Here is a 15,762-nt window from a genome sequence, read left to right as displayed (position 1 = left end):
AGAACAGCTTGTAGCCTCCTCCAATGTTTCTAGCCTTGCTGCCCTTCCACCTTGTCTCCTGAACACACAGAATATCTACTCTCCTCCTCTCCATCATGTCAGCTAGTTCTCTGCCTTTCCCTGTCATTGTACCTACATTCAGAGTTCCTAACCTCAGACCAATACTTCTAACCTTCCTCCTTTCCCTCTTTCTCTGTACCAATCGTCCTCCTCTTCTTTGTCTTCTTCTTTGACCAACAGTAGTCCAATTTCCAGCAGTACCCTGTAGGTGAACAGCACTGTTGGCAGTCGTTTTTATCCTGGGCCCCGACCGATCCAGTATGGAAATCGTTTTATCAACTCGCATGTTCGTTTTGGCAAAAATTTTACGCCGGATGCCATTCCTGACGCAACCCTCCCCATTTTTCCGGGCTTGGGACCGGCACTGGGGAACAGTGTACCCCCAGGGGAGGGCACTGCTCCCTAGTGGCTGGGTTGGGGATCCATCCACGTGATACTTGCAGCAAAAACATGCACATCGGCAAACACAAATACCCCCCATGCCCAAGTCGTCAACCTTCCCGAATATTTGAGTATGTGCTGCTCATTGCACTGTTAGCTAAAGCTAATCTGTGCTTACACTGCAGCTCTGCTTACCTTTTGGCTTTGACATGCTAGTGTTTCCATATATATATATATAGTGAGTAGCTAATGTTAGACCTTCATCCAGCCTACCTGCCAAGTCATGGGCACATTAACTTCATGTGGGTGCAGTATTATGTAAATTAACCACATTGTTACATCTCAGTCCATCAAAATTCACAAGCCTTGTTCACCGGCACAATTGTGTAATGACTGTAGGTAGCTCACAAAAGACTAACTCGGTTTCATCAGTTCACACTTGATGAATGCGGGCGCCAAGGAGACAATTTGTATAAAAGCAAGAAGTCCATTTTCCATAATATGTCCCCATTTATGATTGACCTCGGTCTTGTCTGTGTCCTTTCCAGGTCGCCAATCAGGTTGTGCAGGCACTTGTCACGCAGAAGGTTTGTCTCCTATTTCCCCAGCATAAGTCGATTGTTCACATTCGTATTGTTTCATCTTCTGGCTCTTTGTTGCCTCTAGGACCTGAGAGAAGAATGTCTCAAGCTGCGCACTCGAGTTTTTGACCTGGAACAGCAGAATCGGGCACTTGGGATTCTGTTCCAGCAGCGTATAAAGCCCACCTCCGAGCTGCTCCTGCAGGTAGGATGCGTGAGCCGAACAGCAAGGAACTTATTCTAAACTGAAGTTATTTTCCACTTGATTTGTTCTTGAAAAGCATGATTGGTCTCATCTGATAATGAGAGAATTTGATGGTGGGAAAAATGGTGCAAAGTGCTGATTGTTTTATCTTCATATTCTCAAGTTTCTCACTCAGGCTGTGAAGTAAATGACTTTGCATTTTGCACTGCCTTCTAAAGGAATGTGGGTTTAGATTGGCTGGAAATTGCCTCAGATCATTGCAGGGCCACCTGAAAGCAAGCACTTTACTGCAAAGCACCAGACTGAACTAGAAGAAATGAGACAGACCCACCCTTCTGTTTTTAGTGATGGTATAATATTGCAGGTGCAGAAGGTCAGCACTCAGGCCACAGGGCTCTATGCTGTCAATATGAAAACAACAGGCTGCTAAGAAAAAAAGAAGAAGGACAGAACTGTCAGTGCTGAAAAAAATGAGCTAAATAGAACAGAGAGGGTGCACAGGCATAAAGGGAGAGCCAGGGGAGATAAGAAGGGAAGAGCGGTGAGTTGAAAATGAAGCTATCAGTGAGTCCTACTGCCACAGGGAGAGAGGAGGAGACCAAAAGAGACAGTTTAGTGAAACAAAATTGTAGTGGGTGTGTTGTCAATCTGAAAGGTGTCAAAGGCTTCAAATGGATGCTACAGTAATGATGTCACTGAGGTGACCTGCAGTGGAGCTCATCGCTGCAGTGATTTTCTCACATTCCAAGATGCTTGAGCTACAAAGCAGTCGTGAGATTATAGATTTTATGTCTTCAATTTATTTTATTTTTTTTGTCAACGTCAGCAAATGACTGGGTATGAGAATGAACCACATGGAATAACATTTTTCTGGATAGGCAGTACATCAATTATGAGCTCTCCCTTCTACCATGCAGAGACCACATCTATATTTGTCCACGCTGACATCCATTCAAACTTATGTCAAAATGCATTTTTGTTCCCCTTGGGCTAAGTCAAGAAACTAAAATAGCTCCCGTCTTTTAATTGGGTAGATACTCAGAGTCCAGCATTCACAGCATGTTATTTGAAAAAAAAAGAGAAAAAAAAATATATAAAGCGTGTGACAGCGTGCATTTTATTTGAGCTTCATCTCAATTAAAGAAAAAGTATGTACAGAAAAACTCAAGTTTTGCATGCTGTCTGAACATGACTAGGAAATGATCAGGCATAATGTCTTTTTTTGTTATTCTGGTTCAGCAACAACACTTTACATGGACGGAGAAACTGACTGGCTTGCTGAATTAAAAAAAAAAGATGCAGAATTTTTATGCAAAGCAGAGACATTGCTAATTATTTCAAAGTTCCTATTGTGAGAAAAATATAAATCATTGAAAACCTGTATCAATCATTCAGAATGACATTGTGGAGAGCCCTCACTCTCATTCGCCAGCAAAAGTAAATGCCTGTGCTTTCCAGAATCACCCCTCTGTCCCGCTAATCCCCCTCCCCCAAAGTGCTTCCACAATTTAAAATGGCCACACTTTCGCTTCGACTATAATCAAACAATGAATCTAGTAAAACCTCATTACTAGAAATCACCATTATACTTTTCATACACACTGATTCCTTATCCTTAAGCCCCCCGCCCCCTCTCTCTCTCCCTCTTTCATGAGGCTCAGCATTGGAAAAAAAAGATCCTTTGGATTTACTTAATTTGATCATGTACATCGGTTGCGCATGATTAAAATGTTGTTAATCAATGCAATTTTCCAACATTTTCCCTCAAAATAAACATGTGCTAAATACATTTTAATCATGTGCAACCAAAATTCGCAATTTTTTGTTTTGTTTTGTGAGATGTTGGTCTCTTAAAGTGTGACAAGTGTGGTTGTCGACATGTTGCATACAGAGCTGTGAAAAAGCATTTGCCCCCTTCTGTTCTTTGCATATATATATCACACAAAGTTTTCAGTTCATCAAACCAATTTTAATATCACACAGAGACTACCCAAGGAAATAAAAAATGCACTTTCTAAGTGATGATTTCATTTACCATGATGAATTCTGCTGTCTACCAGAAAATCCTCAAGTAGAATGTTCAACCATCAGTTTGCGCCCTCAAACGCAAGCGCTCTTTGATCATGCAGCAGGACAACGATCCGAAACACACCAGCAAGTCCACCTCTGAATGGCTTTAAAAAAAAAAAAAAAAAAAAAGGTTAAAAGTTATAGCCTGGACCTGTAAAAAAAATCCAATTGAGATTCTGTGGTGTGACCTTAAACGGGTAGTTCATGCTTGAAAACCCTCCAATATGGCATAGTAGAAGCAATTCTGTGAAGAAGAGTGGGCCAAAATTCCTCCACAGCGATGTGAACGACTCATCACCAATTATCGCAAAATGATTTCAGTTATTGCTGCCAAGGGTGGCACAACCCATTAGTAGGTTCAATTACTTTTTCACATAGGGACAGGGAGGTTTTGATTTTTTCTTTTTTTTGTGCCTTAATAAATTAAATTGTCATTTAGAAACTGAATTTTATATTTCCTTGGGTTGTCTCTGTGTGATATTAATAAAAAGATTGGTTTGATGAACTGAAACCTTTGTGTGTGATAAATATACAACACAAAAATCAGGAAAGGGGCAAATATTTTTTCGCGGCACTGTATGTAAAGCACCATGAGACACATTTTGTTCTGAATAGGTGCTATATAAATATAGTTGAATTGAACTGAATGGTCGTCTTCTTGCTCTAATAATAGATGAGACAAATTGCTCAGTCAAATAAGTCCATCCAATAAGTTGTACTTGTAGAGTTGAGGAGTGTAATGAAGATGAAGTTAATAAATGAATCTAATTTGTAGCACTACCTGATTGTTCTTATTGAGTCAAAATAACTTTCTTTTTAACTGTAGCTTCAAGTGGTCAGAGATTTCATTGTGTGCTACTGTATTTTGCAGTCCGGGTCTGAAGCTTTTGCTTATCAGTAATTAAAATGTTCTCTTGTTCCCCATGGGCTTCTTGAGCTTCCCTGATAAAACGTCATCCTGAATTTGATGGCGCCCGTCACCATCCACGCACCTTCATCGTCTCCGCTTTAGATTGCATATTTGTGCCGCACGGCCACAAACATATGACCAGGGCTTTGGAAAAAGGTTGCGCTCAGTTAGAAATGTTGCTTATCAAATATGGCAGGCAATTGGCAATTAAGTGTCCCACTACTTGGGATAAAAGCTGCACTATTTCAGGGCTTCAAGGACAGAGTGTGACCTCCTCGCTGCCCGAGCACTTTCAGCATCTGCTGCTTGCCACTGCCACAAACAAAGCTTGAATAGCAAAGGAATAGGACCACATACGCGGATGCACGATAGTGTCATGGGTTTTTCTTTATTTATTTATCTCGCTCTGCAGAGGGGATGTTAAGGCATTTGAGTCATGCAGGTAAGCGTTTTGTGTTGAGTGGGTGTTTTTCTTTTTCCACAAACATTTATCGTCCCAAACGATAAAAAAGAAGAACACGCATCAACTGCTAGTTATCGGCAATATATGTACAGTGTCTAAATTTTTTGAAGTGCAGGATTGCAAATGTTTCGCGGTGTATTCAACTTTGGTTATGGCCTTGAACCCTACAAAGAAAAAAGAAATCCATGCAGACCTGCCATCCGTGCAGACCTGCCATCCATTCGACGTTTTGGCCGAGTACAAGCCTCCTCCCTCCTTGACCCAGCGACACTATTGACTGAATGCTTGATGAGGGTGCTGAGGAGGTGAAATTCTATACTTTACGATAAGATATGGACCCCTGTGACACTTCAGCCACTCCCATCTCATGTCCCAGGAAGGCTGCATCACTTTGACATTGATATAAAACCTTTTTTTAAAAAAATGAAAGGTGCCTAAATTATATCACGCACACACACATTTAAGAAATGGAAACCACACAAATGACATTAAAAGGATAAGCAACTGCAGTACTGTAACTGAGATATCTAGTTTGAGAAATGTTTTCTGCTTTGGCCGCAGGCAGTTAGTCAGCTTTGCTCATGAGAAACAACTGGTGTCTCATTAGGGTTTCATTTCAAAAATATTCGTGGCATAAGCAAAAACACTTTTTTTTTTTTTTTTTGGTTTTGTTTCATGTTTTTGTTTTTGTTTTTTGTATTGCAGTCACAGCTGGTTGATGAAGCCCTGCCATTTACTGACATTGTTTCTATAGTATGCACATACAAACATATTATACTGCGCTCAATGGTAGGACATTCAAATAAAGTTAATTTGCTCACAGGAAAGGCAAGCTAATTAAACTGTAAGATTAATACGTGGAGCTGTATTTGGTTTTGTCTTCTTCCCACTCAAGCAAATGAATTGGGGGGAAATATTAAAAGGGGTCCCTTATTCCCTGATGCAATTATTTCTTGTTCACTTATGTTTTATTCCAACTGATGATGTAAATGTCTGTGAGTTGGAATCCAGCCTGTGCATGGAACCATTAGAGAGGATCTGAAGGACCTTTTTCAAGAAATAGTGTCAACATTCTGCATGATGACTTTGAACTCATTCTATTTAAACCTCCATTTTGTGCTGTGTGCTGCACAAATTCAGAGCAAGGCTCCTTTTAATTCCCCGGGATCCCAGATGTCAAGTGTTTGCACCTTTTGCATTCCAGAAACTCCAGTCACGGATCATGGATCTGTCGGCGGCTGACTTGCTCCAGGAGCCCGAGAAAAGCAAGGCTTTCTTACTGTCCAGGAACACAGATTCTCCTTTAACTGTAAGCTTAATGGCCAGCAGCTTTTCTCTTTGTGGTGCTAGTGTTGTAACTGTGTCCTGAATCTACTGAAGAAATCATTAAATAATATTAAAATACAGACCTTACTATCTAAAAGCCTGACCCCTACCCAGAAATGGCTGGTGATATCACTTAACTAAGAAGAATACGTACTTGTCATGTTACCGGAAAGTCATCGATCGAGATGGTTGTCATTAAAAATTACTTTATGGGACAATGTTCTGCATTGGTCACCTTATATATTATGCATTAAGGCGAGAATTTGAGTTGCCTATGCAATAACATTGCCCCAAAAGGGGCCATTTTCCTCATGTTATCTAAACATGCAGAATTCCATGCATTGCGTTTAATAACTATACATGGATAAGATAGGCCTATTTTCTTTATTATCTGTTTCAGAGAAACAACAACAATCTTTTTGTCCAGCAAAGCTGTTTGTTCATTTTTCAAAATCTCACAATCTTATATCTTCATTTGAATATTTCACAGGAGATACAGTTTAATGGAAAGTCAGGTTTGCCCATCACCAAGTGTCTGAGCCAGCTGAGTCTGACAGCGCCTATGCCAGTGTACCCACGCAGCAGCTGTAGCAGCAGTGAACTGTCCCTATCAAGCGCATGCAGCGAACTCTCTAGCGGCTCCTACACCTGGAACGACGGGCGCTCCTGTGGGAAAGTGGTAAGAATCATTTTCTTCATATATCCAGAGGCGTGTTTGAAGAGGATTTTAATCTTCTTTTGTTTGACCCACTCTCAGCATTCATCTCTCACCTGGGAAAAGAGGCTAAATTTGGGTTCGTCTGCCCCAAGTAACATCAGTGCCTCACTGGAGGAACAGATGCCCACTAGGCGCAAGGAGACCAACATATTAGAGGGGCTGAGAAAATTGCAGAGGAGGAAGCACAGGTCCTCGTCTTCATCCAAGGTCTCCAAGTCAGGCTACAAAGACTGTATGAATTCCAATGAGGGCATTTACTCACTTGGTATCAAGAGTAGCAGTAAAGGTGTGTCTAAGCCCACCCATGTTGGAAGAGCACCAGTTCTTGTCGGAAAAAAGTTTTCGTATGATTCTGATGATGCAGATGATGAGCTTTTGCAATCTGGCCATGCAGCTGACATCCCCAACAAGGACAGCTTGTTCTACGGCAAGAGGCTCTCGCACAGCATCTCTGATACACTGTGTAGCTGGGAGGGGATACAAGACAGCGGTGGTGTGGATGACAATGGCTCAGGCCTTGTGGTGGCAAAGCCTCCCACTGAATTTGACTCAAAAGAGCATCCTGAGAAACTCCCGAGTTTCATCGGCAGTTGTCTCACTGAGCGTGGACGGCCATCAGCATTCACGAGAGTGTCAATGCTGCATGTTACCCCTTCAGATCCAGAAGGCTCCAACTGCCTCTCAGATATGGACGATCTAGAAGAACTCAAATGTGATTCTAGGAATTTGCAGGTGCCCTTAACCCAACAAAAAGAGCAAGCAGAGAGGATGTCACGGAATGTTTTCATGCCGTTCATGCCACAGCGCTTGCAAAAGGACCAAGTACGAACCCAGTCTGCAGATGGGAGACCTGAACCTGTAAAGGTAACTAAAGCAGCAAATAATTACCTGTCCGAGGAGAGCATCTTGGCGGTATTTGATGCTCAAGGGGAGCCAATAGAATTAAGCCCTCAGAAGCTTACCAAAGGTTCTGATCCCACAGTTGGTATACCAGCTAGCAAAGTAGAGGATACATGCAATGAATTAGACCCTCAAGAGAGGCCAGCAAGGCAGAAATCAACACCTACAGGAAATTACACAGTCCTGGATTGTCCAGAGAAGCCATCGGAATATCAGCTCAGGACCAGCAAAACAAACAATAGTAGAGGGGTCACTGCTAATCGGTTATCGATGCAGCTTACTCCACAGAAGAAGTTAATCAAACCACCTGGCAGCCGAGCTAATAAAGGACATTCAATCCCACCGCTGAATGATTCTACTAGTCATCTGTCTAGTGGCTCAAAACTACGAGGTTGTAATAAACCTTCTGCATCTCCGATCAGATTGTCAAAGGGTACTACCACTGAGCCAAACAGTGGAAACTCAGGAACTCCTAGTCAGGAGAAAACACCCCCACCTCCAGTAACTAAAATGCCCAGATTCATCAAGAGCACCCCGAGCTCAAAGTTGGTAAACTCCAAGCTTCCTAATAGGTCTGAATGGAGTAAAGGCTCTTCCCCTAGTTCCCCTCAACTCTCAAGGAGACACTTAGAGTATGGTGACAATTCTGAACAGCCAACCAGAGACAAACACTGTGAAAGCATGAAAAACAAGCTCAGGTCCCCTTCGCCACCCCCTCCCCCTGGTCGTACCACCTCCTTACTGATCAAACCAAATTATGAAGGGTCACCTCAAGCACACAAAACAGGGGTAGCTCAGCCATCCACAACAACCACTGTGAGGGGCCCTCCCCCAAGTTACTACACCTCTGTCCAACCAAATATGCAAGCTACACTACCCATTAAAGAAAAAGACATAGACATGGATGCCGGCTATGGGACTGCACTTGCACCTCAGAAACTGGTTGACAAAACCAGTCAGCACCTTCAAAAGTCCTCTGGCATAACACCTATTTTAGGCACTTCAAGGCGAAACACCTCAAAAGACTACCTGCCCCCCACCAACTCAGGCTTTGACCTGGATACTGAAAATGCACCTAAAAGCTCAAAGAATGTTCCGCCTCCCTATAGTGCCATCAGAGGGTCCTCTCTTCACAGCTCATTTGAAAATAAGGGAGGGTCCACCCATGAATATGACCACGAGTCTGCGCAGAAGCCCTCAGTTAGTTTACCAATTTCACTTCAGGAAGCACCAACAGTGAAAACTGAAAACTTTAAAAATGTTGTCAGCCCGCCAAGCTCAGTCGTGACCTCCCCTAACTCATCAGAGAAGAGTCAAAAGACTCGCATCTCGATGGGATTCAAAGCATTTTTAAAATCTTCCCCAAGCCATAAAAATAGTCCCTCTTTGCCAGACAAGCAAGAGAAAGATCATATCAACTTAGTTTCCAAGGAGACCGTGACTTCAAACACCTCTGGCAAGTGTGACAGCTGGCACCCTGTATACAGTATTGATCCGCCCACCAAGATGTCTGTTACAGAGGTGAAAGGTGAGGCTCACTGTAGGTTACTGGAAGAGGAGTTAAGTCCTGTTCTGACACCAGAGGAGGGGGATGTCTGCGATAAAGGGAAAAGGAGCAGTCAACTTTTCTCTCGATCCATATCCATTACCACCAAATCCCACCTAAAGCCAGCCTTGGGAATGAACGGGGCCAAAGCCCGGAGCCAGAGCTTCAGTACCAACTACACCGAGAAACCCAACATCAATGTTCTGGAGGTGCCAGGAAAAGTCAGAACTCAGATCATCACCAACTCAACAGAGAGGGGGAACTCTCTGTCCAGACAAACTTCCTTGGAAGTACCGAGTGTTGGGTTGGCCGAGAGTCCAATCTATTCTCCCAGGACAAGACCCAACAACCAAAATGTACCAACTGAGAGAACCTCTAAGTTAATATCCAAAGGTGATGAATCTCAAGGCACAGTGAAGGGGCAGACAGTCACGTCGCCCTCTTACAGGGAGACGTGCGGTTTGCCTATCAGTGAAAAAAATAGAATAAATAACATCTGTCGGCCTGCAAAACTCGCCTCGCATGTTCAACCTTCAGCCTCCTGTCCTTGTGGTTCAGAAAATGAAACAGGAGGAAAAGAATCCACCCCTAATGAGGACGAATTTAATTCAGGAGTAAAAACCCAGACAGACTCCCCGAACAAACCCGCAGACATAGAGGACAAAAAAGTCAGCCCATCAGCCTGCACTATTGAAGAGAAGGTCATGATGGGAATCGAAGAAAATCTGCAAAAATGTCAAGAACAAGAAAAGGTCGCTGCGAGTGAGGCCAAACAAAAGACTGGCCCCTCACTGGCAAACTGGTTTGGCTTCCGGAAGAGCAAACTTCCAGCTCTGACTGGAAAGAAAGCAGACGTACCCAAAGGAAAAGAGGAGAAGAAAGAGATGAAGATTGGGTCGGTGCTCGGAGGCAAACACACAAAGTTGGACAAGAAGAAGGAGAAGAAGAAAAATGACAGTCTGGAGGCGCAGAATCAATCTGAGACGAGCAACAAGCTGAGCTCCATCATGGACCACTGCAACAATCAAATGGGCCAGATTGCCAGTCAGATCCAGTGCACCACAGCGTTCATTGGCAAGGACCAGTTTGTGAAAGAGCTTTTTTGCAGGTGCGTAAATCAAGACAATTACGAATTAATTACCCTTAATTGATGACTGTTTACTTCCTGTCACTGCAGCTATCTTGAATTGTCTCTCACTTGAGTGAAGTGAATCCTTCGAACAAACATAAGCTATTATTAGTGCTGTGAATGTGGGATACAAAAACTAATCTCAAACACAGCCGTCTGTTCCAGTTCTGGCTCCGTGAGAATTGTTGCACAGGCACACTGGATGTAACGCTTCACACCAATGATCTGTTTTTTCACAACTTCTGAGTTGTTGGCATTTTGTCTTCACACAAGAGAGGACATTTCAAGCAGCCTGAAAAGCATTTTTAAATAGAGATCAAATATTGTTTTGTCACAGGACTGCTGGAAAAGGCAACTTAGTCAGTGCATCGCCGACAGGGATCGCCACACCCAAGAAGCGTTCTGAGATGAAAGGAGACATGCAGATCTGTCCCGATGCTGCTGTAAATGGACATTTTGCTTTGTTTGGATGAGTACTCATTTTATTGGCTTGTATCTCTCTCAAATTCAGGTTTCAGGGCACACATGAAGCTTAAATAATACTTTGCTTTCTGCTACACCACTTTGTAAATGAAAATGAGGAATTTGGTCAATATTAGTTTGGATTATAAGTGAGTTAAAGTATGAAATATCAACATGGGGAGTTCTTTAGAGCTTTAAAAGCAATCAAAAAGGACATTTAACAGAGAGGAGTAAGTGCGGTCAAAAAAGAGCCCTGCAGAATAACGTCGGAAATTTAATCCTGATGTGGGCTTTCGATAGCGCTGAGGAGTCTCCTTATCAGAAGCACTCAATTTGACAAAGGGCCATTTGATACCATTCCCCAAGCCTTCCATCCATCCATCTTCTCCCCACAAAACAGCACAAAAGACAGACACTTTATGACCTTTGTGATTCTTTTTTTTTCACCTCACACTTGAATAACCCAATTATAGTTACCAAATAATTGACTACCGGTACTCTGATCGTCCCACTTTACAATGTTGACAATGAAACTAGCATCTAGGAATTGCATACTGAGGTCACATTGTAATCTGGACTTCACAGACCCTCTTAATGAGTCAGAAGCTCAACTTGAGGGGTGACAACAAAGAGGGGCGCATGGCAGATGCTACGGGTCAAGACCACATGATGGGTAAGTGTTCATGTTTCTGCCGAGGCAGTGTTTCAGACCGATGTTAAGCCAGGTGACACGCGGCAATGCCTTCGCAGCCAATGAAGTGGGGAACAAACAGAATGCATTAACTTGGATGGCATGATGGTTGTAATTATTGCAGTGTGATAGATACTCTTGTTCACCAGATGGGATTTACAGCAAGTTTGTAACTCAGGCATCCGGCTTTAAAGGTCATAATGACTGAGTAGCGTCTGTGTTATTATGGCTTTTTTTGGGTGGTGGGGGGGGGGCAAGTTTATTAAAGCAACACTTTCGAAGTTGCACCGATGATGGAGAGATTGTAAACTGTCCCCAGTCAGACAAAGCTCCATCTCACCATCATTCTGCTCTCTAGCACTTATTAATATAAATTAAATGCATGGCTGAGGTAATGCAAAACTATACAGAGATGATGAGCAATTGAGAGGTGGGTGAGTGAAGGCCAAGAAAGGGGGTCGAGCTAAAAACTCCCAGGTGAAACTAATATGACAAGCAGGAGCAAATCTAAACATTAAATTCTCAAGTGATCGATGAACTATCAGAAGTATGTTCTGTCTAAAATGAACTCCGCTTTAAAACATCCAAATACAATTCACAATCTTAGAAGCTCTCTGTACGTTTTGACTTACGCTGCCTGAGCAATCAAAAAAACATTTTTCTGGTCCGGAGCACAAAAACAATAAATACTTCAAAACAAATAGAGGCTAACCATCAGACAGTGAAGCTATCATCACACCAGCTTTCTTGCCTCCAAGCATGCAGCCTGGACGTGATCGCAGCTCATGAAAAACTACATTACTTCCAGTCGCTGTTGCCTCAGGCTAGAATTACTGTGGAACTTGTTATAGTTTGCTTATAGAGGGCATTTTGAACCGTCAAGCCTGGCATTCGATTATACGACTTAGTAATCTATGGCTGCCTCCTCTCTGTGCTTTCCCTCCGACATGTAAGGAGCCCTTCACAATCTCTCAAACATGCACTCGCGTCCCCTGCGTTATTTGTTCAGATTCCTTATGCGGTGTAGCGAATGTTCTCAAGTGCGTCAAACAACAAGCTGTTCAGCGGCGCATGTTTACATCAAATGATTTTTGCAGGTGCTGCTCGTGCGTGTAGATGTCAAATGCATAATGTGCCCACAAAACAACTTGAGAAATGTGTGTTTTTTTTTTGTTTTTTTTTTTGTTTTTTTTCAAATGGCACACATTTTGTACAAACAACTTTCAGTCCCTTTGGATAAAAGTTTTGGGACAGACCTTGCTCAATTGGTTGGTGTTGATCTGACCATTTAGTTTCCCCTGAATCTCAATTCTTCATCTTCACAAGATATTACTGTGTACTGTATTGGAGAAGGGCCTTTTCTGTTACAGTGGGCAAAGTAAAGTCCAGAGAGGAATGTTTGGATGAGCTTGGTCTCAAATGACCCCAGCCCTATTGAAAAGCTTGAAGATAAACCAGACCAGAGATAATGTGCCACCATTAATTGTCGTTCACTTTGAAAATGAGTGGCCTTTTGTTTGTTTGTTCGCTTGCTTGCTTGTGAGTATGTTTGCGATGTTAAATTGTGTCAAAATAAAAACATGCATTTCTACGGTCAGATATTTTTATGAGACTGTTGGCCTATAAAATGTTTACTTCCAAGTGAAATTTCTTACCAGACTATATTTTCACTCGTTTCCAAACTCTTCGTGTTCTCCCTTTGGTTTCACCCAAATGGTGAAAATGAAATATATTAGTAAAGACAATGTACCGATTGGTCTCCCATTTAAAAAAAAAACAAATAAATCTTTATTTTGCTAATTGCTGCCGTAAGCCCAGACGAATAACTCTAGGTGCCCTCAGGAGTTCTTGTGTTTCCTTTTATGTAAAAATAAGTTTCTGGCCGTTCATTTACACATTATTTCATTTGATTTTGCTTAACATGATCCAAATGTTTTTCTCCCTCTCTTCTGTACTGATGGCTGAACCCACCACAGACACCCTGTACTCTCACCAGCCCTTCCGTTGCATGTGAAGCCCTAGTTTCATTTCCTGTGTGGTGACCCCTGCTTCCCCTAGTTGTCACATTTCCTTGTCACTTTAGGTTCTAGCTGCCAAATGAGAACACTGGACAGTGGAATTGGAACCTTCCCTCTTCCTGACTCTGTCACACGAGCCAGTGGACGCCACATCCCTAAATGTGACTCCAGCGCGGATGGGGTGACTGCCGAGCTCCAAGCTGAGCCTCCCTCCCCTCTTCCAGAAAGCTCACACCCTAGTGTCAAAATGCCTTCCGTACCCAACACCTGCCTACATGCTCCTGGAAGCTTGGGTCACTCCTTCTCGGACCCATCCCTTACTTACAGTGGTTACACCCCGGATGCCCAGACCCGATTGCCCAAACTCACCAGTGAGTCAAGCTCCATTAATTTACTCAGTTGAAAAAAAGTGTTTAACAGATGCATAATTGTTTTACTGTAAGGGACCACTCATGCACTAAATGGAAATATTTAATGTGATCATTTTTAAGACGATCCAGAATTTAACAACGTGATCACTACAGTATTTACGTACATACCTATTTAAATATTGGCTGGTTCTTTGGATTTGTAGGTGCAAACAGGACAAAGAGATTGAGCCTGTTCACCCCGCGGAGTGGTGGTTCAGCTTCAAATGAGGACAAGGATGATGACACTGGGAGGAAGATGAAAACAAAGGAACATGACAATTCTGCCGTAAGTTTATGGCGTATTCACACCAGAAAAGCACATGGGTCTCCTGGTTTTGTCCAGCTGTCCGATGGACAGAAATGCCTAGGGCAGCCTACAATGCACAAGCCCGGAAATTGATTAAAACATGGAAGTCCTATTTGTGCTTTGCAAATTTGTTCTGTGTGAGTGTCAAGCGCAGATCATTCAAAGCAGGTTTTGCGATGCTGTGTTTCCAATTTTGGAAGGGTGTTAGGAATTGTGTTCAGTAACCTGAAAGAGACGATATGTTCTGCATGTCCTGACCCAAAACATTCTGGCAGCAGCATAGCTAAACTGCAAATGGAAAATCAGGAGAATCAGCATTAGCATTAACCACAGTGAGAGATGATTTTTTTTCCACGATGCCAGGGAACCTACCGTTGCCTTGTTAAGCCCATAAAAGACTACAGTATTGGAAGACACTTTTCAGACCTTAGCAGGTTGAGGAGGACAGTCTGAGTTAAAAAAGGCCCAACAGAACGTCTCTTGAGGAAGCACTTTGGCAAGAATGGTAAAGAGAAAACATCTCTGTAACAGGACAAACCCTTTCGCAGAAGTAAGACTCTGTTTCGGGCGGTTATCTGTCTCGACTGCTTGTTGTGGTGTAACTGTTATCAAGGTGCCAATTAGTAGTAGTAGTAGTAGTAGGAGTAGTAATTTTACTAATACTGGAAGTAAGTTAACCCAAATGACTAAACGTTAGATGTGTCATGCATAGTTTTAACATTTTTTCTTTTTTTCACTTTAGGAGAGAGGCCTGCGCTTGTGTACGTACTTGGGCAGCAGTAGCGGCAGCGATACTGAGACCGAACTTGAGCGACCTGCAGTCAATTTGAGGCCGACGCAAAGCTCGGGGATCAACTGCAGCAAGACAATTAACTCTGGTCAGATACCTAACCATCAGAAATAGCGATTCATTTTAGAAAACAGGGAAGTCAGAATTTCAGCCATCCAATGAAGTAAATTGGTAATGCTTCTCAAAGTCAGTGTTTGCTCTAGTGAAGTTGGAACAAATGGATCTGGCTTAGCTTCACCAGGATGCAGTGATTCTGCAATGGCAATTAGCGATGCATAGTGTTAATGCAAACCATTCAATCCCAATGAGGAACTTCCCAGTTTTCCTGACTGCATCATTGAACCGAGGCTTGTGAAAAATACAGAGCTTGACTTGTGTTAACGCACCCAATTCCAGTCGATCAACGTGAAAAGACGCCGAGGAGTAGCAGTGTGGAGGATCCTCTGTCAATCATGGACTTCTACCAACGTGATATGTTCTCTCAACTGGAGAAGGACAGCAAGAGGATCAGTCAGTACGACCTGTTGCACAAAGAAACAGCCATCAACACAAGAGACATACTCAGTGTGAGTGCTTAAACCCCAAGGTTTTCGTACATCGGGAGATTTTCATAGCAAACGCTGCCTAATTGCTTTCGATCGACTCGCCATCTCGTGTCAGGGGGTATTTGCCCAGCCTTATTTAACGACGCTCAATGACAAATGAGGACCAGAGACCGTGAAATGGCCTCCAGCTGCCACCGCAGGACAGCCAAGCTACCCTCGACTACCCCGATGCCAGACCTGACACAAAGAT

The 15,762-nt window shown here is 42.9% G+C and overlaps 1 protein-coding gene across 10 annotated transcripts in view; it reads left to right on the top strand.

Annotated features, from left to right (window-relative positions):
- Positions 1-15,762, top strand: part of LOC109528536 (nck-associated protein 5) — a 90,912-nt gene that overhangs the window by 72,024 nt on the left and 3,126 nt on the right. For 9 of the 10 annotated variants that reach the window (XM_019891263.1, XM_019891268.1, XM_019891264.1 and 6 more), the window contains 11 exons: positions 990-1,028; positions 1,108-1,227; positions 5,875-5,979; positions 6,487-6,675; positions 6,754-10,268; positions 10,627-10,732; positions 11,337-11,424; positions 13,526-13,831; positions 14,035-14,156; positions 14,920-15,055; positions 15,364-15,533. In XM_019891263.1, the coding sequence (XP_019746822.1) occupies positions 990-1,028; positions 1,108-1,227; positions 5,875-5,979; positions 6,487-6,675; positions 6,754-10,268; positions 10,627-10,732; positions 11,337-11,424; positions 13,526-13,831; positions 14,035-14,156; positions 14,920-15,055; positions 15,364-15,533 (4,896 nt within the window). The remainder of the gene's footprint in view (positions 1-989; positions 1,029-1,107; positions 1,228-5,874; positions 5,980-6,486; positions 6,676-6,753; positions 10,269-10,626; positions 10,733-11,336; positions 11,425-13,525; positions 13,832-14,034; positions 14,157-14,919; positions 15,056-15,363; positions 15,534-15,762) is intronic. The other variant, XM_019891265.1, reaches the window with a different exon arrangement.

The sequence above is a fragment of the Hippocampus comes genome, unplaced genomic scaffold, assembly GCF_001891065.2.
Source record: "Hippocampus comes isolate QL1 unplaced genomic scaffold, H_comes_QL1_v1.1 scaffold174, whole genome shotgun sequence".
Classification (NCBI taxonomy): Eukaryota; Metazoa; Chordata; class Actinopteri; order Syngnathiformes; family Syngnathidae; genus Hippocampus; species Hippocampus comes.
Note: the sequence above shows the minus strand (reverse complement) of the source record. Positions and strands in the feature narration are given on the sequence as shown.